Consider the following 18,673-nt stretch of genomic DNA (forward strand, 5'->3'; position numbering starts at 1 on the left):
TTATTTTTTGCAAAGGTGTCAATTATTACACGCCATGCATAATCCTGCTTGTTTTGTGCAATTTTATTATTAGGTGCATGTGTGTTGATCATTTTTGGGCAATCTTGTTTAGCAAATTAGTTTTGGCTAATAAAGTATGCTAGAGTAGCAGCGGAGTACTATTGCGCACTTAACGTGCAAAAATTTGAAAATCGCAAATGAGAAACCAAACTTAAACTTTGGCTAATCACAAACTACTCCCCCTTCTAACCCCCAGGAAAAACAAGCTAGTTTTGCTTGATAAACATTCTGCATGAAATTCTCCACTTTTCATGTACTTAAAATGAGTTAAAGGGGTTATCCAGTGCTACATAAACATGGCCACTTTCTTTCAGAGACAACACGACTCTTGTCTCCCGTTCAGGTGCGGTTAAGCTCCATTCACTTCAATGGAACTGAGCAGCAAAACCCCACCCAAGCTGGAGACAAGAGTGGGGCTGTCTCTGGAAGAAAGTGGCCATGTTTTTGTAGCACTGGATAACCCCTTTAATGGCACCTAGTTGATCTGCGGTCTTAAATGTCTGAGTACTAGTAATGTTTTAAAGGGAACCAATCAGCACAATTTTGCTATTATGGTTCCCTTCTGCACAGTATAGATCTTCAGATCAGCTCGCGGAGAATAGCAGCCATGGCTGCAGCAGTAGCTTAATGAAGGGCAAAAGATGTTTTATTATGCTGTCCAAGGCCGGGACAGGGGCGCCAACTAGTCATCTGGGCAGGAAGCCGCCCGTACAGTACAGTACAGGGATGATTGACTGGCAGAGAGGCCGTTCAACTTTTTGAAGGGAAATTGGATGTCATGACCCAGATTTGGCTACATTAATGTTTTTTTCAAACATTTATTTGTGCTCTGACTTAAAAAGTGATCAACTTCTGATCACTGGTTATCACTTGAATGGAAGACCAGAATCCCCTATTACTTCTTAATGTGTGACTGTGTTGAGAAGTTTGAATGATGATATTTAGGTTGAAATAAACAAAAACAATCAGCGATGATCTTTTCATCAGCTGATCATTGGTCTTATTACACACAGCGATGATCTGCTGATTCAGCCTGATTCATCAGATCATCGTTCTGTGTAACAGGGCCCTAAGAAGTTATGTACACATGCAAGAAGCTGTATGGTGCTCAGTACATTGTAAGTATACGAGTTAGGCCTAATTGACTCAACCGTTGTTCTGTTCGCAATTGCGGGCACGCAATTGTGGACAGAACACAAAACCAATGTTATTCAATGGCCCTGTTCAAATGTCCGTACGTGTATACGGGGCCGCGATACGTGCCACAAAAAATCTGCACATGTAATGTGGACCATTTTTTGCGGCACGGATCACTAGGGTAATAAAGTAGGAACGTAGTGCTCCGTGAAGCACGGAGCACTACGGATGCACATCCGTAGTGCGGGCCGCGGTCGCGGACTGCACTACGGGTGTGTGAATGAGGCCTTATTCCTGGAAGTACTACTGCATCGGAACTTTTTCCAGAATTATATGGAATCGAAAGGAAATAAAACCTTGATATTCTTGGTACAGTAGAAAACCTGATAGGTCTATAGGTTTTGTTTGTGCATGAGGCTTACACTGAGATCTTGTAAAATGAAAAAAAAAAAAATTAAAATATTTCATAACAAAAAATAAAATAAATTGTCATATTATGCGTCTATTTTTCTGTATTATCCAGCCATCATGTTCCTAGAATATCTTCTCATACAGTAATGTGAAACCCAATAGAACATGTTACTTTTTCTGTGCTATACCATTTTCTCCTGTAATCTCTAACACATACAATCTTTACCTATTACTAAGCACACTAGAGAGGCTCCAGCTACAGGAAAACATATGGGAAAGGCCACAGGAGTGGGTGAGCGATCCCATGGTTACTGGAGCCCCATAGTAATGCCGGCACATGGCTAAAAGTAGCTCAGCTGGAATTATCCCTAAAGTATGAAGTGTTCAGCTTGGAATGGATGAGCTTTTTCCCGGAGTAATCAGCACACTTATTTACATGAAGAACTTCCTAATCACCGCAGAGCCCTTGGAAATGAAGAGCGGGCTACAGATGAGGCGAAATCAACAAAACAAAATAAAGCTATTAGTTGTCAAAACAAGATGACAAATTTGTTAGGTCAGACCAATTAGCGCAGATCCCGCTCCTGGCCCGAGGTGACGGAGCTTTATCAGATAGCTGTGTGATTTTGGGATTAGGAACGTTCCTGCAATCTGTGCATTTAAGTGGCCCCACTCCATGTACACCTGAGCTTGTACTTAGCATAACATGTTCCATAAGGATATAAACCCTTCAAGTTAAATACAAGGACACTCATTAGTTCTGCATGTCAACAAAAATTGGATTGAAAACAGATGTTAATTTTACTATGTGTTAGTAAAATGCGATGATTTTCTTATCAGAGTCTGGAAAACACCACATTAGCACCTTCATCTACAAGATATGTTGCAGCTAATTACCTGTAAATGGTGTAAATAATGGCTGGCGGAGATGCTGGGCCGCGCACACACTTGTAACTTCTATTTTATGGATGATATATATTTCACTCTAGGATATTATTGATTGTATATATTTTTCAGCAAACGAGACATTCCAATATTAACAAATATTTATCATTTATATTGTCAGCTATAATACTGCGTTTACACTGAACGATTATCGTGTGAATTCGCACGATAATGATCGAATTCGAACGATAATCGTACGTGTAAACGCTGCGAACGATGAAACGCCGAACGAGAAATCGTTCATTTTGATCTTACAACATGTTCTAAAATCGTCGTTCGTAAAAAATTCGCAGATCGTTCCGTGTCGTTCGCCGATTTAACCAATGTGTGAGATAGGCTTAAGCGATCGCAAAACGATCGCAAAAAGATCGCAAAATTAATTTCCGTACGATATATCGTACCGTCTAAACGCTGACCGTTATGAAAAAAAAAACGTTACTCCAACATCGTTAATCGTACGATCGGGCCAATTATTGTTTTGTGTAAACGAAGCATTAGTAAGATTGTGGTTGTAGAACATTTGATGGGCTTCATGGTAATGCATATCAGTAATTAATGAATGCAATAAAGCTGTGACATGATGGGTTCTAGTCAAGCCACCCAACACCTGAACACTACACAACATGAGTAACAAAGCTGTAAGATATGCATAGCAATGGACGCAGTTAAACTGACGGCCACCAGGCTACTTTCAGGCCGTTTCTACAGCCAATACCTCTGTATCGACTGAAGGAACATTCAAACAGTCAAAAGTTGTTTAAAGTGTATGAGGGTCTCCTGCCTCTTCCCCGGACAGATGAAGTATCTGACCCTTATGTTCTTACAGAGATAAGCCGCTGCCAAAGCTGTCCAGCAGCGACTTACCCCTCCTCTTTCCATTGAGAACACATGAAGATTTAGTTGTACAAAACATTCATGTGCCTTGGAACATCAAGGGAGATAGCTGTCAGATTCCTATTCCTGATCGGTTTTGCCTAGTGAGTGGGGGGCAGTGGAAATGATACATCACCGGAAAGGAAGGAAGTGGTGTATCATAAGGAAGAAGAGGTGGAAAAAAGACACTGAGATCCATATAAACTTAGCTGTGGGGGATTGGGGGAGGTATTACTTAATATTTTTATAGTACATATATACTATGTATATACATATACAGGGTGGTCCAAGAGTAGACGGATTTGTGAAACTGGCTCAGTTGCCCCTAGCAACCAATTAGATTCCACCTTTCATTTTATAAAGAGTCTGTGAGGAATGAAAGGTGGAATCTGATTGGTTGCTAGGGGCAACTGAGCCAGTTTCAGTTTACACCATGTTTGATAAATCTCCCCCTTCATATCCTTATTACACATACTGACCACCTACTTTTGGACCACCCTGGGTATATATATATATATTTATATATATATATATATATATATATACAGTATGTGTGTGTGTGTGTGTGTGTGTGTGTGTGTGTATGTGTGTGTATATTTAGATATATAATGTATATTTTTAAACCTTTTTTCTCAAATTATATACAATATATAATTATATATTTTAAATATATTAATAATAATAATTATATATATATATTAAAAATTCATATAATCTTTTGCATTCTTTTTTACAATGATTTACAATTTTAATGGTTTTAAGTCATATTGAATATATAAAAAAAACAATGTGAATGAAACATATAACGGCATCTTACAATATATATATATATATATATATATATATATATATATATATATGTTGATGGGATTATAATACACGTCATTTCATGTAACATTTAGCAGTAATCTAGTGGAGGATGATGGCAGGATGCTAATAACTTGACATTTTGAGGACAACTCCCTGCACCAGGAAGAGTTTACTACACAACATAACCTCTCCGGTAGACTAAACAAACTCACAAAAAAACTTTCAGTCTTTGTTTAGTCTACTGGAGAGGTCACTTTTTACTGTCTGAACACATCCTGGCTTATCCTAAAAATGCCGCACAGCTTCTTGTTCCTGAGAGGAAGTACCAGATATCTACTGCATTTATATTTAACACTTCACTTTTTTCTTCTTCACAAATTTAGATTATGGAGTTGCTTTGATTGATTGTGATATTGTTATATTGGGATCCTTTGAAATGATGAATGTTGAAGAGACTATTCTCAGAAGAATTACATATAAACAATTGGGGGTGTAAAGACGGCTTCATGCATGGTGTTCCTGTCTCCAGAAAATGTGAATTTAACCCATAAGACAATAGTAATTACAGAATATTTGCCCTAAAAAGACAAGAGAGCCCCAGGATTGAAAAAAAAAATTCTGACCATCATTACTTTTTAAATTCTACTTTATTGTGGCTGTATCAACCTTGATGGGATTTGTAGTTTTGCAACCGCTGGAGGACCAAAGGTTTCCCGTCCTGGATTTATTTGGAAGAAGCTTTACATTGTTAAGGTACCATGCTTCGGAACATATGTTATTCTTATATTTATATATATTATTTTATATTTTCTTTACAAATGTATAAAATCTTTGTTTTATTCTTTACATATTTTTTCTGTAATTTTTTTTTGTATTATTACTTTTTTGAGTTTTAGAAAGGATTTTATTTACTGAACTTTTTTTTCTACTTTGTATTATACAGTAATTTACATTTATTTTTTGATCATCTCCTACAGAGCTGTAAAATGAACAATCTAATCTTGGGGGGTAAGCTGTCCATTTCTGACACCTGTTGGTCAAATGTTCATTTGACTGACAGTTGTTTCTCCCAGTCCCCCATACATATACAGGCTCTTCTCTGTATCTTGGCATAATCAAGAAGCCCCATACACACTAGATAGTCAACCAATCCCACCAAAATGAGTGAGTTCAACCGCATTAATATTAATTATATAGCCTGCTACTCCAGCTTACACCGAGGCAAAAGAAAAAGTCTGGTAGCCCGTTGCTCATTTTCTGATTTTTATTGCCAGAACATTAAAAGGCAATATTAGTTCCTGGAGAGATCTGACTGGCTAATTCATAGTATACATCTATTATTTTATGCAGATTTTGAGATGAGAATGCATTGAATAAGGCCTTATTCACACGTCCATGGCTGAAGTCTGCAGTCTACCTCTGTGATCTGTGAAAAACCATCCATGATTGCCTCCGTTTCAGTGTTTTTCACGGATCTATTTAAAGGGACTCTATGATACAGCTCCATTGATTCTAATGGAGCTGTGTCATAGAGGGGCGGAGGTTTCCTCCCACTGGGGGTGGGTCATCCCGCCTCCAGTGCTTCAGCCTAGGCCTGATGGTACAGTCCCTTTATAGCTTTTTAAATTACACTCATTACATCACATCCGTTTTTTTCAAAGATTGCACGGATGTCAGATCGTGGACAACGTCACAGAACGTGTGAATAAGGCCTAACAGATTGATCTGACAGAGATTTCTCCTTTTTTCAAATCCATTAATCCATTCCTGGCTTTTGCTTCAATAATCTATAGGATAAATCTGTCAGTGTAAAAAGACCCTTAGTGGCAATTTTATTAACCTAAGGGCCCTTTTACACGGAGCGATAATCGGCCGAATCGGGCTGATTCAGCCAATTATGGCTCCGCGAAATAGAAACGATGAGCCGATGAAACGATTATAGGCTGATTGTTGGTTTAGGTTTGGACCTAAAATCGCGGGGCTCCAAATGCGCATCGCTACATGTAATAGAGATGCATGGCCAATGGCTGACGATTGCCCAAACACCTGATACCTTACCTCTCCGATCCCGGTCTTCTCTCCTGTGCTTCGCATCTTCCGGGTCCCGTTGGCTGCAGTGTCTGAGCATCCTGTCAATTGACAGGCTGCTCAGCCAATAACAGGCTGCGGCGAAGATAGGAATCGGGCTTGATAGAAATGAAATATAAATATTTATTACGCATCTCAGTGAAACAACACTGTTTCAAGGTCACCATGGCCAAGTTACAGACATATGACAAAGAGGCCTTGCTGACCTCGAAACGCATTGTTTCACTTGTACATTTGTTGGGCTATAAGTGTATGTACTCCCAGTACCAGTTTAGTCTCCTTTGGGTAATGGCTGTACATCCAACTGATCCAGACAACAATATTTTCAGTTCTACCCAGGAGCAGCTGGCTTTCTCTCCTGGTCATTCTAAGTTACTTGGCTCTCATCAGAGTTGCTTATGTCTCATGCACTACATGGTTTTGTGCCCATAGGTGAGTCTATCCTTCACCATTTCACTTACTGAAGCCGATACAGTATACCCTATGGTGGGCTTGCTTTCTCTCTCCTAGCCCACATTCATAAATGTCAAGATGGGAAAATTACTTCAGATCAGGCATCTACAGCAACAAATTATCATTTTAAAACCTTAGGCAAATATTATTATTCTGCATCTTAGACAAAGACCGATCCTGAAACCAACATTCAGTGATATATAGGGGAACATACTATAACTCCATGTACTTCTAATCATTTAGGACAGCTAGATTCTCCTGCTTCTAGAACACAGCAAGTGCATGGATAAGTACATAAAATCCTCGCCTTATCTGCTAAATATAAGAAGGTGGTGAAATAGAATAAAGTAGGCTATATAGATAATTCTTTGCTTGCCTATATAATCAAGGTTCATCAATATTCTCTGATTGATTACTGTGACTGTGATCCATGGTTTACATTTCTCTAGATTGACTGCATCTGGTCAGAATTATCACAGAATATCCCACATGAAAGGTCTGAAATCATAGTCACTACATGTTCCCTCATTGACACTTGAACAAACATGGCTTTTTTTTATCTGTGTAAGCTCAAGGTCAGAAATGTGAGTGAAGGAGGCTGGTGAACTTCCTCTGTAAGAAGCCCTTGTTATCAGATTCGATCTGTCACCATGCGGCACCCTCGTACACTCATGCTTCATGCACTTTTAATGGTATCTGGGCACAACAGCTGAAATAACACTGCACACGGCTCCCTCAGGGGTCTAATCATCATAGGACCAAACACAAGGAGCAGAAGAGATTAACTCACATTTTATACCATCTTGAGGATGTTTATACAGTCTATGGGTTATGTTTCTTATATGACCATGAACCCAAATGTTTACTATGAATTTAAAAAGATACATAGCAATAGATAATAGTTCCCTGACAGATATGTATTATCAGAACTGTGCGCCATGGCTTTAGTTCAGTTCTTCACAGATTCTTTGGCAGATCTATTTGGTCGTACGACTGAGAACTCATTTATAAAGGGTAACATAAAACCAGTCAACCACATTCATAATATTTTGTAGGTCCTGCTTCTTCCCCTTCGAGTATTGGACTCAACAAGACCTCTAACGTTGTCCTGTGGTATCTGGTACCAAGATGGTATGAGCAGATTCTTTGAGTTCTCTAAGTTGTTAGGTGAATGAGATTTGTTTTTCCAACATGACATAGATGCTCCATCAGAGATCTGTGAAGTTTGCTGCCCAAGTCAACATCCTGAACTCTTAAAGCCCCATTACATGGGCCAATGTTTAGGAGCAAGCAAGAGCCAACCTATCAGATCAGCGCCCACATGCTCTTCATTCCCTGCTCACTGCCAGCACTATTACACGCACAGACATTGAGCAGGTAAAGCGGGGATGGGGGGGCTGCAGGAAGGGGTCCCCTGAAAATCTTTAGATCATCCAGGTGGCCCATAGAAGATGCCAGTGGTCTACTGCCACCACTCCTCTTGCGCGGAGCGACAGCGAGCAGACCACCGCTATCGTTCCAGTATTTTTCAACAGGTTGAAAGACAAGGATCAGCCGGCATTGTGCTGAGTACACAGGAGCTATTACACCAAGCGATTATTGGCCAGATTATTGGTGTAATAGAGCCTTTAGTTATATTCTCTTAACTATTCCTAGTTCAGTGGCAGGGAATATTATCCTGCTGACAGAGGCCACTGCCATTAGGAATGCCTATGTCATGATGGGGTGCACTTGGTGTCCAACAATATCTAGCTAGCTGGTATATTTCGCAGTAAGATCTATGTGAATGCCAGAATCCAAAGTTTACCAGTAGAACATTGCCCATATTATCAAAAGGGTATCCTCTGGCTTGAACTCTTCCCATACTGTATCCTGGTGCCATCTCTTTCCTAAGTGACACAACTGACCTTCCCCATGATGTAAAGGAAAACAGGATTCATTACACCAGGCCACCTTTGTCAATTGCCGCTTGTTCCATTTTAGATTCTTAAGTGACTATATTTGTAACTTTTAGTGGAGCACAGGGGTCCAACTGATCTGTGGCTATGCAGAACCACATACACAGCAAGCTACAATGCTCTGTGTGTTCTAACTTCTTTCTAGTATAGCCAAAACATAAAGGGAGTACTTGTATTTCTCTTTCATAGTGCATCCACTTCTGGTTTGGGCTCAAAAACTGCAGTGGCAGTTTTCCAAAAAACTGCTGTGTGTGTTTTCAGCCTAAGAGCTGTGGCTTACCCCTCACCATAAAGAACACAGAGACATTCATGTAAACAGACAAGATGGGAGAGCGTTCGGTTTACAGTTACTGAAGGTGTATTGGCACCTTTAGGCTTCATGTACCACACATCAGGAGTATTCACTGGACTGGAGGCCCCTACAAACAGTGGGTGACATAGGAAACAAGGAGCAAGACACCAGGGAGCCCAGACAGGTGAGTATACCCTTTTTTTGTTTTTTATATGTGCAACTGGACAAATTCAATGTAAGGAACTGACTGCTATTTATCTAATATACAGATGCCAATGTAACAAGATAATCAATACCTGTTAATGGCTTTGATTTTATGTAAATAGAAATATAAAAGGCTTTGCGGGAGATTTATCACACATGGTGTAAAGTGAAACTGACTCAATTGCCCCTAGCAACCAATCAGATTCCACCTTTCATTTTCCAAAGAGACTGTAAGGAATGAAAAGTGGAATTTTATTGGTTGCTAGGGGCAACTGAGGCAGTTTCACTTTACACCATGGGGGAGATTTATCAAACATGGTGTAAAGTGAAACTGACTCAGTTGCCCCTAGCAACCAATCAGATTCCACCTTTCATTTTTAAAAGAGTCTTTGAGGAATGAAAAGTGGAATCTGATTGGTTGCTAGGGGCAACTGAGCCAGTTTCACTTTACACCATGTTTGATAAATCTCCCCCCATGTGTGATAAATCTCCCCCTTTATTTGCAGTACATAGATGGCTGATATAAACCATCGAATTCCAAACAGTGTGATACTGATAGAAATTTTTTGTTTATTGAGAGGTTTGTACGTATTGGCGGGTCTCTGTAAAGGGTGGAGCAGTCACAGCAGGGTGGCAGGGATGGGTATAAAGAAAAGTCTCTATTTTAATAGTTCCAGTCTATAAATAAGTGTCCATGTCTTCTAAACTTAGAACTGTTTTGGAAAAATAATTTACTTTATCTGGATCTATAAAACAAAAGAAACTTTTTCTTGTGAGTTACTCAGTGTCTGCCCTATAGATGGGTGTTTTTTATAGTTAAGCGCAGATGAAAGATAGTGTTGAACAATGGATGTCCTGGTGATATGAAGACAGGAATATTATGGTCTGCTGTTTGGAAGAATGCACATTCAATATAAAATGCAGCTCATGTATGAATATGGTCAATAGCTTACTGATATGTACTTCAGTGTGTACAGCCAAATCTGACTATTCAAATTCAATGAAGAATAAGGAGGATGACCAGTTTGGGTGTTGCCATGTTGATGTTGGTGCGATGTTGGGTTTAAACTTGTCGAACCAGTTAAACAAGGTGGAAAATATTCTCACCAATTTACAAGTAACAGAATAGTCCAGCTGTGTGATTGAACATGCCTGGACGCGCTGTTACAGTCCAAAGACTGCAGACGATAGTGGTCGGGTATAATAGATTTTTACTGCCTAACCCTTTTGTTCTTGGAGGGATAAGCTGCTGCCAGAGCTGTCTGGCTGCAGCTTACCCCTCCCCAAAGAGAACACATGTATGCTCAGCCATGCTGAATGTTCATCTGTATATGGAGATAAGTGTTGGACGATAGTTATTGAATATGTATTGACATTCTTAGCCTATTATTACTTCACATTGTTCGTATTAAAGGGGTTATCCAGCGCTACAAAAACATGGCCACTATTCCCCCTACTGTTGTCTCCAGTTCAGGTGCGGTTTGCAATTAAGCTCGATTTACTGCAATGGAACTGAGTTTCAAAACCGCACCCAAACTGGAGACAACAGTAGGGGGGGAAAGTGGCCATGTTTTTGTAGCGCTGGATAACCCATTTAAATACTTCATAAACAGTCTTTCTATAATGGGTTTGTACAGAACAAGCAGACATGGCTGCCTTTTTGTCAAGGAGCACCATCTGGTCCATAGGTTGTGTCTGGTATTGCATGGGACTAGGCTGCAGTACCATACACAGCCTGTGGACTGGTGTGGCAGTGTTTTGTAAAAGAAAGTGGCTATGTTTTTCTTATTCTAGATATCAGTAGGATGGTTGATAACTATGTCCTATGACTCTCAATTTTTTCTATGAAGTGATTTAAAGATATTGAAAGCAAATGATAACAATGTACTTGTGCCACAACTATCAGTAATATGGAAAAGATGCCCCCCTCCTAGTTGTAGCTTACAAGTACTGATGTAAAATACAGAACACAATACTGCTGTGTATAAGAGGCCTTAGGACAGTTTCACATGCGCATTTTTCTAGCCGTATTATGGAAACAAGTCCTGGCTTGACTGTGTTTTTGGTAATCTGTGGTCAGGCCGGGACTTTTGTCTCTAATAGGGATGCATGTGGAACTGGCCTAACTTAGACTGACATAAACCGAGCCAGTCTAAATAAATGTAGGTCTATGGGGGAGATTTATCAAACATGGTGTAAAGTGAAACTGGCTCAGTTGCCCCTAGCAACCAGTCAGATTCCACTTTACATTCCTCACAGACTCTTTGGAAAATGAAAGGTGGAATCTGATTGGTTGCTAGGGGCAACTGAGCCAGTTTCATTTTACACCAGTTTGATAAATCTGTGTATCTATTTTAACTCCAAACCCCTGTCAATATTATTGTGTAATTCTGTCTGTTGTAATATTTTTTTCATCCAAGTTTTTCACAAACAAAACATAACAAAAAAAATCCTGAAAGTAAATTCATTAACTCAAACAACTCTAATTAGCTCCAAACTAAATGTATAAGTCAATTAACCACTAACTAGATAATGACTCTAATGTAAACTAATCTAACCTTATCTGGCTACCGATGTCTAACCTTGTCTATCAATAACACTACAGGGAATTGGGGACGTCAACTGTAATTTATTTATTTATATATGTTAAATCATTTTGTCTATAACAATGACCGTTCTCTCTCTATGGTCGAAAGGAAACCTGCTGAAAATGACATTGTAAAATGAGCTGAATGTTTGCAAATCCTGATCATACCATTTTCTGGATGTATTATGACTTGTCCATTAAAGGAAAATCTTATTATCAAACTTATCCTCTTTCTAAAGTGTAGGGAATAACTTTCACTACACTAGACTTGGTTCACACCGCGTTTTTGTAATTCGTTTTATTTCATCTGTTTTATGCAAAAAAACGGATGGTAAACTAATTAATCCATTTTAATCTGTTTTTCCATTGACCTCTATTATAAAAAAATAAATAAATAATTAAAAAAACAGATAAAAATTATCTTTTTTACACCAAAATGAGTTTGGAAGTAAATAGAAAAAGGGCTCAAAACGGATGCACACAAATTGACTGGTACTAGAAAGTTATGTAGATTTGTAATGTACCTCTATATAAAAATCTTAAGTCTCCCAGTACTTATTAGCTCCTGTATGCCCTTTAGGAAGTGGTGTAGGCTTTCCAGTCTGACACACTGCTCTCTGCTGCCACCTCTATTCGCTAATGCTCTGCACAGTTCCTGACATGGACAGAGGTGGCAGCAGAGAGCACTGTGTCAGACTGGAAAGAATACACCACTGCCTGTAGGGCATACAGCAGCTGATAAGTACAGGAAGACCGAGATAGAGGTTATTTAAAAAGCTACATAACTTTCTTGTACTAGTTGAAAAAAAAATCCCCTTTAAATCTGATGTTATTATTATATTACCAACTAATATTACTTCAGGTTAACCTTTCATAAAATCTAGTATATGCTACTTTGTCACTTTTCTTATTTCATTATACTTAACCTTGTATGAAAGCCATCAAAATCAAGGCAATTTCCCTCCAATGGTCACTTCAGGGGAGATGTGATGTTACATGGTAGCCAGCATAACAGCAGTGGGTGACTAGTGGCTCAAAGAACTGGTTCCCAAGCAGGAATGCCTTGATATGACGTCCATGTGCCCTTCTAGGTGATATGGCACAGCCTCAAATGATACCAATACTTAGGGTACTATTACACCAAGCAATTTTCCAACGACTAGCGATTAACGATAAACGATCTTAAACGACCGCTAAGGCAAACGACCCAAAATCGTTCGCCCAAGTACACGAAACGATGATCGTTATTTATGATCGTTCTTGCGGTCGTTTAGTCGTCGCTATTGCGTATGTTTCAGCTGTGAATTCTTATTCCACCGAACGATGTGCGAACGATCAAACGATAAAAATAGGTACGGATCCTATTAAACGATCAACGATTTCTCGTTGGTCGTTTAATCGTTGCCTGCTATTACACGAAATGATTATCGTTCAAATCCGAACGATTTAACGATTTTTCGAACGATAATCGTTCCGTGTAATACCACCCTTACACTTCACACCAGTGTTGTCAATTCCATCTTCAGGTTCTTCTGTCATAGGAGTAATATAACGTACAGCAGCATACACTTGTTATAAACACATTGCATAATCATTCAAATTAGAACAGATTTTTTTGTGTGCCTTCACAATGTCTATGCTCAGCTTCCAAGCCAAGCTAGTCAAAAATAATTTCTTGTTATCTTTGGGTAGCAGCTAATGGCATTCCCTTCAGTCAGGATGTGTGCGGAATCCCATCTGTTGTTTTTTTATTACCATAAAATAACCCAAACCAATGAAGCAAAATAATATATTGAAAATGGATGATCCAAGGTAGTATGCAAAGTGGCAGAGGATGCCCTCAGGTTTACACTACTCACTACTCGGCTATAGGAGGATCCAGATACAATAACAGCTGCTGGAATAGTCATTGTTTCTTTACATTTATATGGTATATCTAGAATGATGGAACTTTATGGGTCTGGGTATCAGGACAGTAGTATGTCTATGGTGCAATGTCCTAAGACAAGTTCCTCAAATGTGATTGAGAAGAACTAATATAGATTAATTTACTGAATCTATCTCTTTACCAGCTGAAGTACAGTATAACCTCCAGTGCACAGTCATGGAATCACAAAAGAACATCGATTTGGAGTAGGAGCATGCTGATTCAATTTCAGATATGGCCACTTGGTGGTACTGTTCATTGATATGTGACGATAGAACTTATCAGTTACTACTTTTAGAATAGTTTGTTACAAGGAAAGTATTTATTGGGATGTCCTAAGCTTAGAAATTTAACTGTATATCTGTAAAAGCACAAAAAAAAACAGTAATAGGGAGAGGATCTGATCTTATGGTGTGAACAGAAACCAAATCAGTGAATACACTTACACTTGGTGAGTGTAACTTTTCACCACTCCCTGTATGACAACGCCCAAAGAAAATGGAAGAGAAAATCCGCTGCTATTTTGCCAAAACAAGTCATAAATATGGACAAGTCATTATCTGGATAGTCGTAATGAATTATGGACATTACTTTAATGGTGTGTGCACTGCTGTCCAGTTTCCCTCTGATTTCAGTGGAGCATATTACGGCCGTATTTAGCTTTTATTTCCTGGGGTGTTAACAGTACTCAAAGTACAAAAACAGGAACCAAAACATTATTGTCCAATGATAGAATTGTTTTCTATATGCACCAATGAGCTTTTAGACATTCATTCTACACTTCCTAAATACGTTAGGGTACCAGGTAGCTAAAATAATATTTTTATATTTTTATTAAAATTCCCAGTTAAATTTCTATAAGCAATAAAAATATTTTAAAAATGGAGAGCGGACATCAAAATCATAACAACTTAAGCTGACATCATAGTGATTATTTTTTTCTTTCTGGATTGAACTTACTTGTTGGAGGGGAGTATGTGACACCCAGCATCTCCCTGCGCATGTGCCGCTATATCACTAGCCCTGTAGTGTGTAACATACTCCCCTCTGACAAGTAAGTTCAATCCAGAAAGAGAAAAAAATCATGATGTCAGCTTAAGTTGTTATGATTTTGATGTCCGCTCTCCATTTTTAAAATATTTTTATTGCTTATAGAAATTTAACTGGGAATTTTAATAAAAATATAAAAATATTATTTTAGCTACCTGGTACCCTAACGTATTTAGGAAGTGTAGAATGAATGTCTAAAAGCTCATTGGTGCATATAGAAAACAATACTATCATTGGACAATAATGTTTTGGTTCCTGTTTTTGTACTTTGAGTACTGTTAACACCCCAGGAAATAAAAGCTAAATACGGCCGTAATATGCTCCACTGAAATCAGAGGGAAACTGGACAGCAGTGCACACACCATTAAAGTAATGTCCATAATTCATTACGACTATCCAGATAATGACTTGTCCATATTTATGACTTGTTTTGGCAAAATACAGACGTTTTTCCCCCCACCTGTTCACATATTGTTTTATTCACTTTATTTACTATATTTAGCTTTTATTTTACTGTGTCTGAACCAAACCTTAACCTTATTTTTTTCAGTAATTTTCATTGATGCATATACTACCGTGTGTTCCCGAAAATGACAATGCCTTATATTAATTTTTCTTCCCAAAAAGGCACCATGTCTTGTTTCTATCCCCTGGCCACACTCCTCAGCTCTCTGCACTCATCTCTCTGCCCCTGGCCTCCCCCCTCATCTCTCTGCCCTCGTCTCTCTGCCCCTGGCCTTTCCCCTCGTCTCTCTGTCCCTGGCCTCCCCCCTGGGTTTTTTCTGCCCTTGTCTTTCTGCCCCTGGCCTCCCCCCCTCGTCTCTCTGCCCCTGGCCTCCCCCCTCGGCTCTCTGCCCTTGTCTCTCTGCCCCTGGTCTTTCCCCTTGTCTCTCTGCCCCTGGCCTCCCCCCTGGGTTTTTTCTGCCCTTTTCTCTCTGCCCCTGGCCTCCCCGCTCGTCTCTCTGCCCTTGTCTCTCTGCCCCTGGCCTCCCCCCTCATCTCTCTGCCCCTGGCCTCCCCCCCTCGTCTCTCTGCCCCTGGCCTCCCCCCCCCCTCGTCTCTCTGCCCCTGGCCTCCCCCCTCGTCTCTCTGCCCCCGGGCCTACCCCCTCGTCTCTTTGCCCTCATCTCTCTGGGCCCGGCCTCCCCCTCGGTTTTCCTCCCTCGTATCTCTCTCCCCCCAGCCTCTCCCCTCGGCTCTCTCCCGGTGGCATACTCACAGGACATCAGGACGTGGTGCAGCAATGCGTGAGACGTGCGTCGTATAGACATGGGGGTGTCTTATTTTAGGCTAGTTGATAGGATAGTGGGGGTGCCTTATTATAGGAGGATGTCTTATTTTCGGGTAAACATGGTAGCAAGTACTCACCACTGTAACCATAGCGTAGAAAAAAACTAATGTACTAACATACCAGTATAAAATAAGTATCTCATTTATTTCAGCATAAAAATAGTATAAAATACAAAATAAGTACAAAGTCAAATACAAAATTAACACTATAATAATATATTTTCTATATATATCCCATTTCTCTCATAATACAGCTAGTAATGCACAGTAAGTAAATTTCATTACAATGTCCAATTGGCCTTCACATTATATGGAGAAGATAAAAGTGCTTCATACGCTACAATAATTGTAGTAGGTGATATTGCTTGATTCTGAGATTAAAGATGGCAGCAGGCTTGTGGTATCCACACTGTCTGAGTGAGAGTTCAGCTCTGAATCAAACTTGACATCAAGCATGAGATATTGATCAAATTCATCCTTATCGATATCACCCACAAGATGGCTCTGTTGGAGGTGCTCTGCCCTGGGCTCCGGCTCAGGTGGAGGGGATGGCTGTTCTGGTTGTACCACCTGGTGAGCTCTGCTGGTAGCTCCATAGGGATGGGAATAGTACAGATGTGGAGAGACTTGTTCTGGATTCCCCAGTGGACTTTGTTCTGATTGAGAGACTTGTCTTCCATACATGGAACATGGATTGTTCTGCTGGAAGTGGATGGAATAGGAAGTGTTATAGGAATAAGGCATCATATGGTTTTCTTCATAAGTTGGTGATGACGAATAATTCAATGGAGCCATCTGGGGCATCGGGGATGCTGGCAGGTTGTAGGGTTTGTAATAGTGTCCCATAGATCGATGTTCCTTGTAATGGCTTGAAATGTTCTGTGCAACTTGACCGGGATGGTGCTCAGTATAACCTCTAGGGTAGTTGTCCATTGACATTAGTCCATCTGTGTTGAGCATTGAAGAGGTAGGCAGATCCGTCTCTGGGTAAAGACTTTCATCGACCCTCTTCATCTTCTTCATCATCTGCTTCCTCCTCCTGGGTCTATATTTGTATTCGGGATGATCCTGCATGTGTTGTACTCGCAACCGCTCAGCTTCCTCTACAAATGGTCTTTTCTCCACCAGCGTCAGGGACTTCCAGGATTGTCCTGTAGATGACAAGATAAAATAAGTATAAATGTAAGATCCTAGATCTAAAAAATATCAGTAACAATTATCATGTCTATAAAGAATTATTGACTATACATATTACTATGCCTTATACTTTTATTACTATGCCTATATAGTTACTATAATACAATACAATATTACTATTATACATTAGTACTATACTATTATTCAGGATTACTATTCCAACACATCTTAGAGCAGCACATAGGAAGCGGATAGAACTTCAGGTAAGGTAAAACCAACATCTATAAATGGCCCAAAGAAATCACAAGGAAAAAGCAGCATTACTAAAAATACTATACTGTATTTAGTACACTACTATAATAAATTTTGTACTATATTAGCAATTTTAATACTTGTGTTTTTGCTCTACTACTATGCAACTATACTTCTATGGATACAAATGTATGCAAAATCGAATATTACTGTAGATTATATTGGCATATTAATAACAGTACAATACTATCATTCTATCATACAAGGTGGACTCTCACATTGCCTTTGGTACCCCCACTTACCTAGCATTTTGCTGAGCTCAGCGTTGTGCAGATCCGGGTTCTGCTGGGCCAGTCTCTTGCGCTCATCCTTAGCCCACACCATAAATGCGTTCATAGGGCGTCGGATCCGGGTTTCAGCTTTGCTCCTGGCATTGTCAGTTTCAGACTTGCCCTTGGTCTCCCCCATTGTAGAGTCAGATGTCCACTGGCACTGGCCCAGACCAGGCATCCTGACTGGCACTGGGCACTTTCCCTGCAGCTGGTCGTCACTGGCGTATCCACCATCAGGGCTGCTCATGTCTGGAGAAGAAAAGTAGAGCTCAGTCCTGGGCTCTAGTGGCTGCTGATGGTCACACTCAGGCTAGTGGTGACTTGTGTCTGCCCTGAGGACACAACCAGGCATCTATAACCCCAGCTCTGACCAATCAGTGCACAGGGGCGGGGCCACAGTGTAGAGAGGTGTGATGGGTGTGGTGGTCAGGTAGCAGGTTTCTCTGTATGTGGGCGGGGCTATACTAGGGGGTCATGTGACTGGCCCAGGTAGAGTGAATGATCCTGTACTGTAATGGCTTGTAATTAGCCCTGTGTGTGAATAACTCCACAGGTTACATCTACAGCATGCAGCAGATATGAGATGAGCAAGTGATAACACAGAATGATCATTGTTCCCGTGCTGATTCAATTTCCCCTTGGTAAATATTCACCTTGGTGTCATCTTCCCTCTTATCCTAATTGTCTTTTTATTCTGATGCTCATACACTGAAGACGCCATCATGGTGTCTATAAGAACCACATCATTGCAATATAATATCCTCTATGGAATGGCCCAAGTGTGTCCAATGACTCTCGTCATTCAGGAGTTAAAGACTGACCTGGGCTTGGTATCTGTATCATTGAATCTATAATAGATGGATATAT

General features: G+C 40.0%; 1 protein-coding gene across 1 annotated transcript; it reads right to left on the bottom strand.

The window, feature by feature from the left end:
- Positions 1-16,409: 16,409 nt before the first annotated feature.
- SOX17 (SRY-box transcription factor 17) lies at positions 16,410-18,053 on the bottom strand. Its single transcript, XM_069960033.1, has 2 exons — positions 17,777-18,053; positions 16,410-17,236 (listed from the first exon to the last, which is right to left on the bottom strand). The coding sequence occupies exons 1-2, from the start codon at positions 18,051-18,053 to the stop codon at positions 16,416-16,418; spliced, it is 1,098 nt and encodes a 365-aa protein (XP_069816134.1). The 3' UTR covers positions 16,410-16,415.
- Positions 18,054-18,673: the final 620 nt, after the last annotated feature.

This window comes from Dendropsophus ebraccatus, chromosome 2, assembly GCF_027789765.1.
Source record: "Dendropsophus ebraccatus isolate aDenEbr1 chromosome 2, aDenEbr1.pat, whole genome shotgun sequence".
Taxonomy (NCBI): Eukaryota; Metazoa; Chordata; class Amphibia; order Anura; family Hylidae; genus Dendropsophus; species Dendropsophus ebraccatus.

Excerpts from the sequence above, each read along its gene's own strand:
- SOX17 (XM_069960033.1), bottom strand. The coding sequence starts at position 18,053 with ATGAGCAGCCCTGATGGTGGATACGCCAGTGACGACCAGCTGCAGGGA. Across the intron at positions 17,237-17,776 it reads TGAGCTCAGCAAAATGCTAG|GACAATCCTGGAAGTCCCTG; the intron begins GTAAGTGGGGGT and ends TGTCATCTACAG.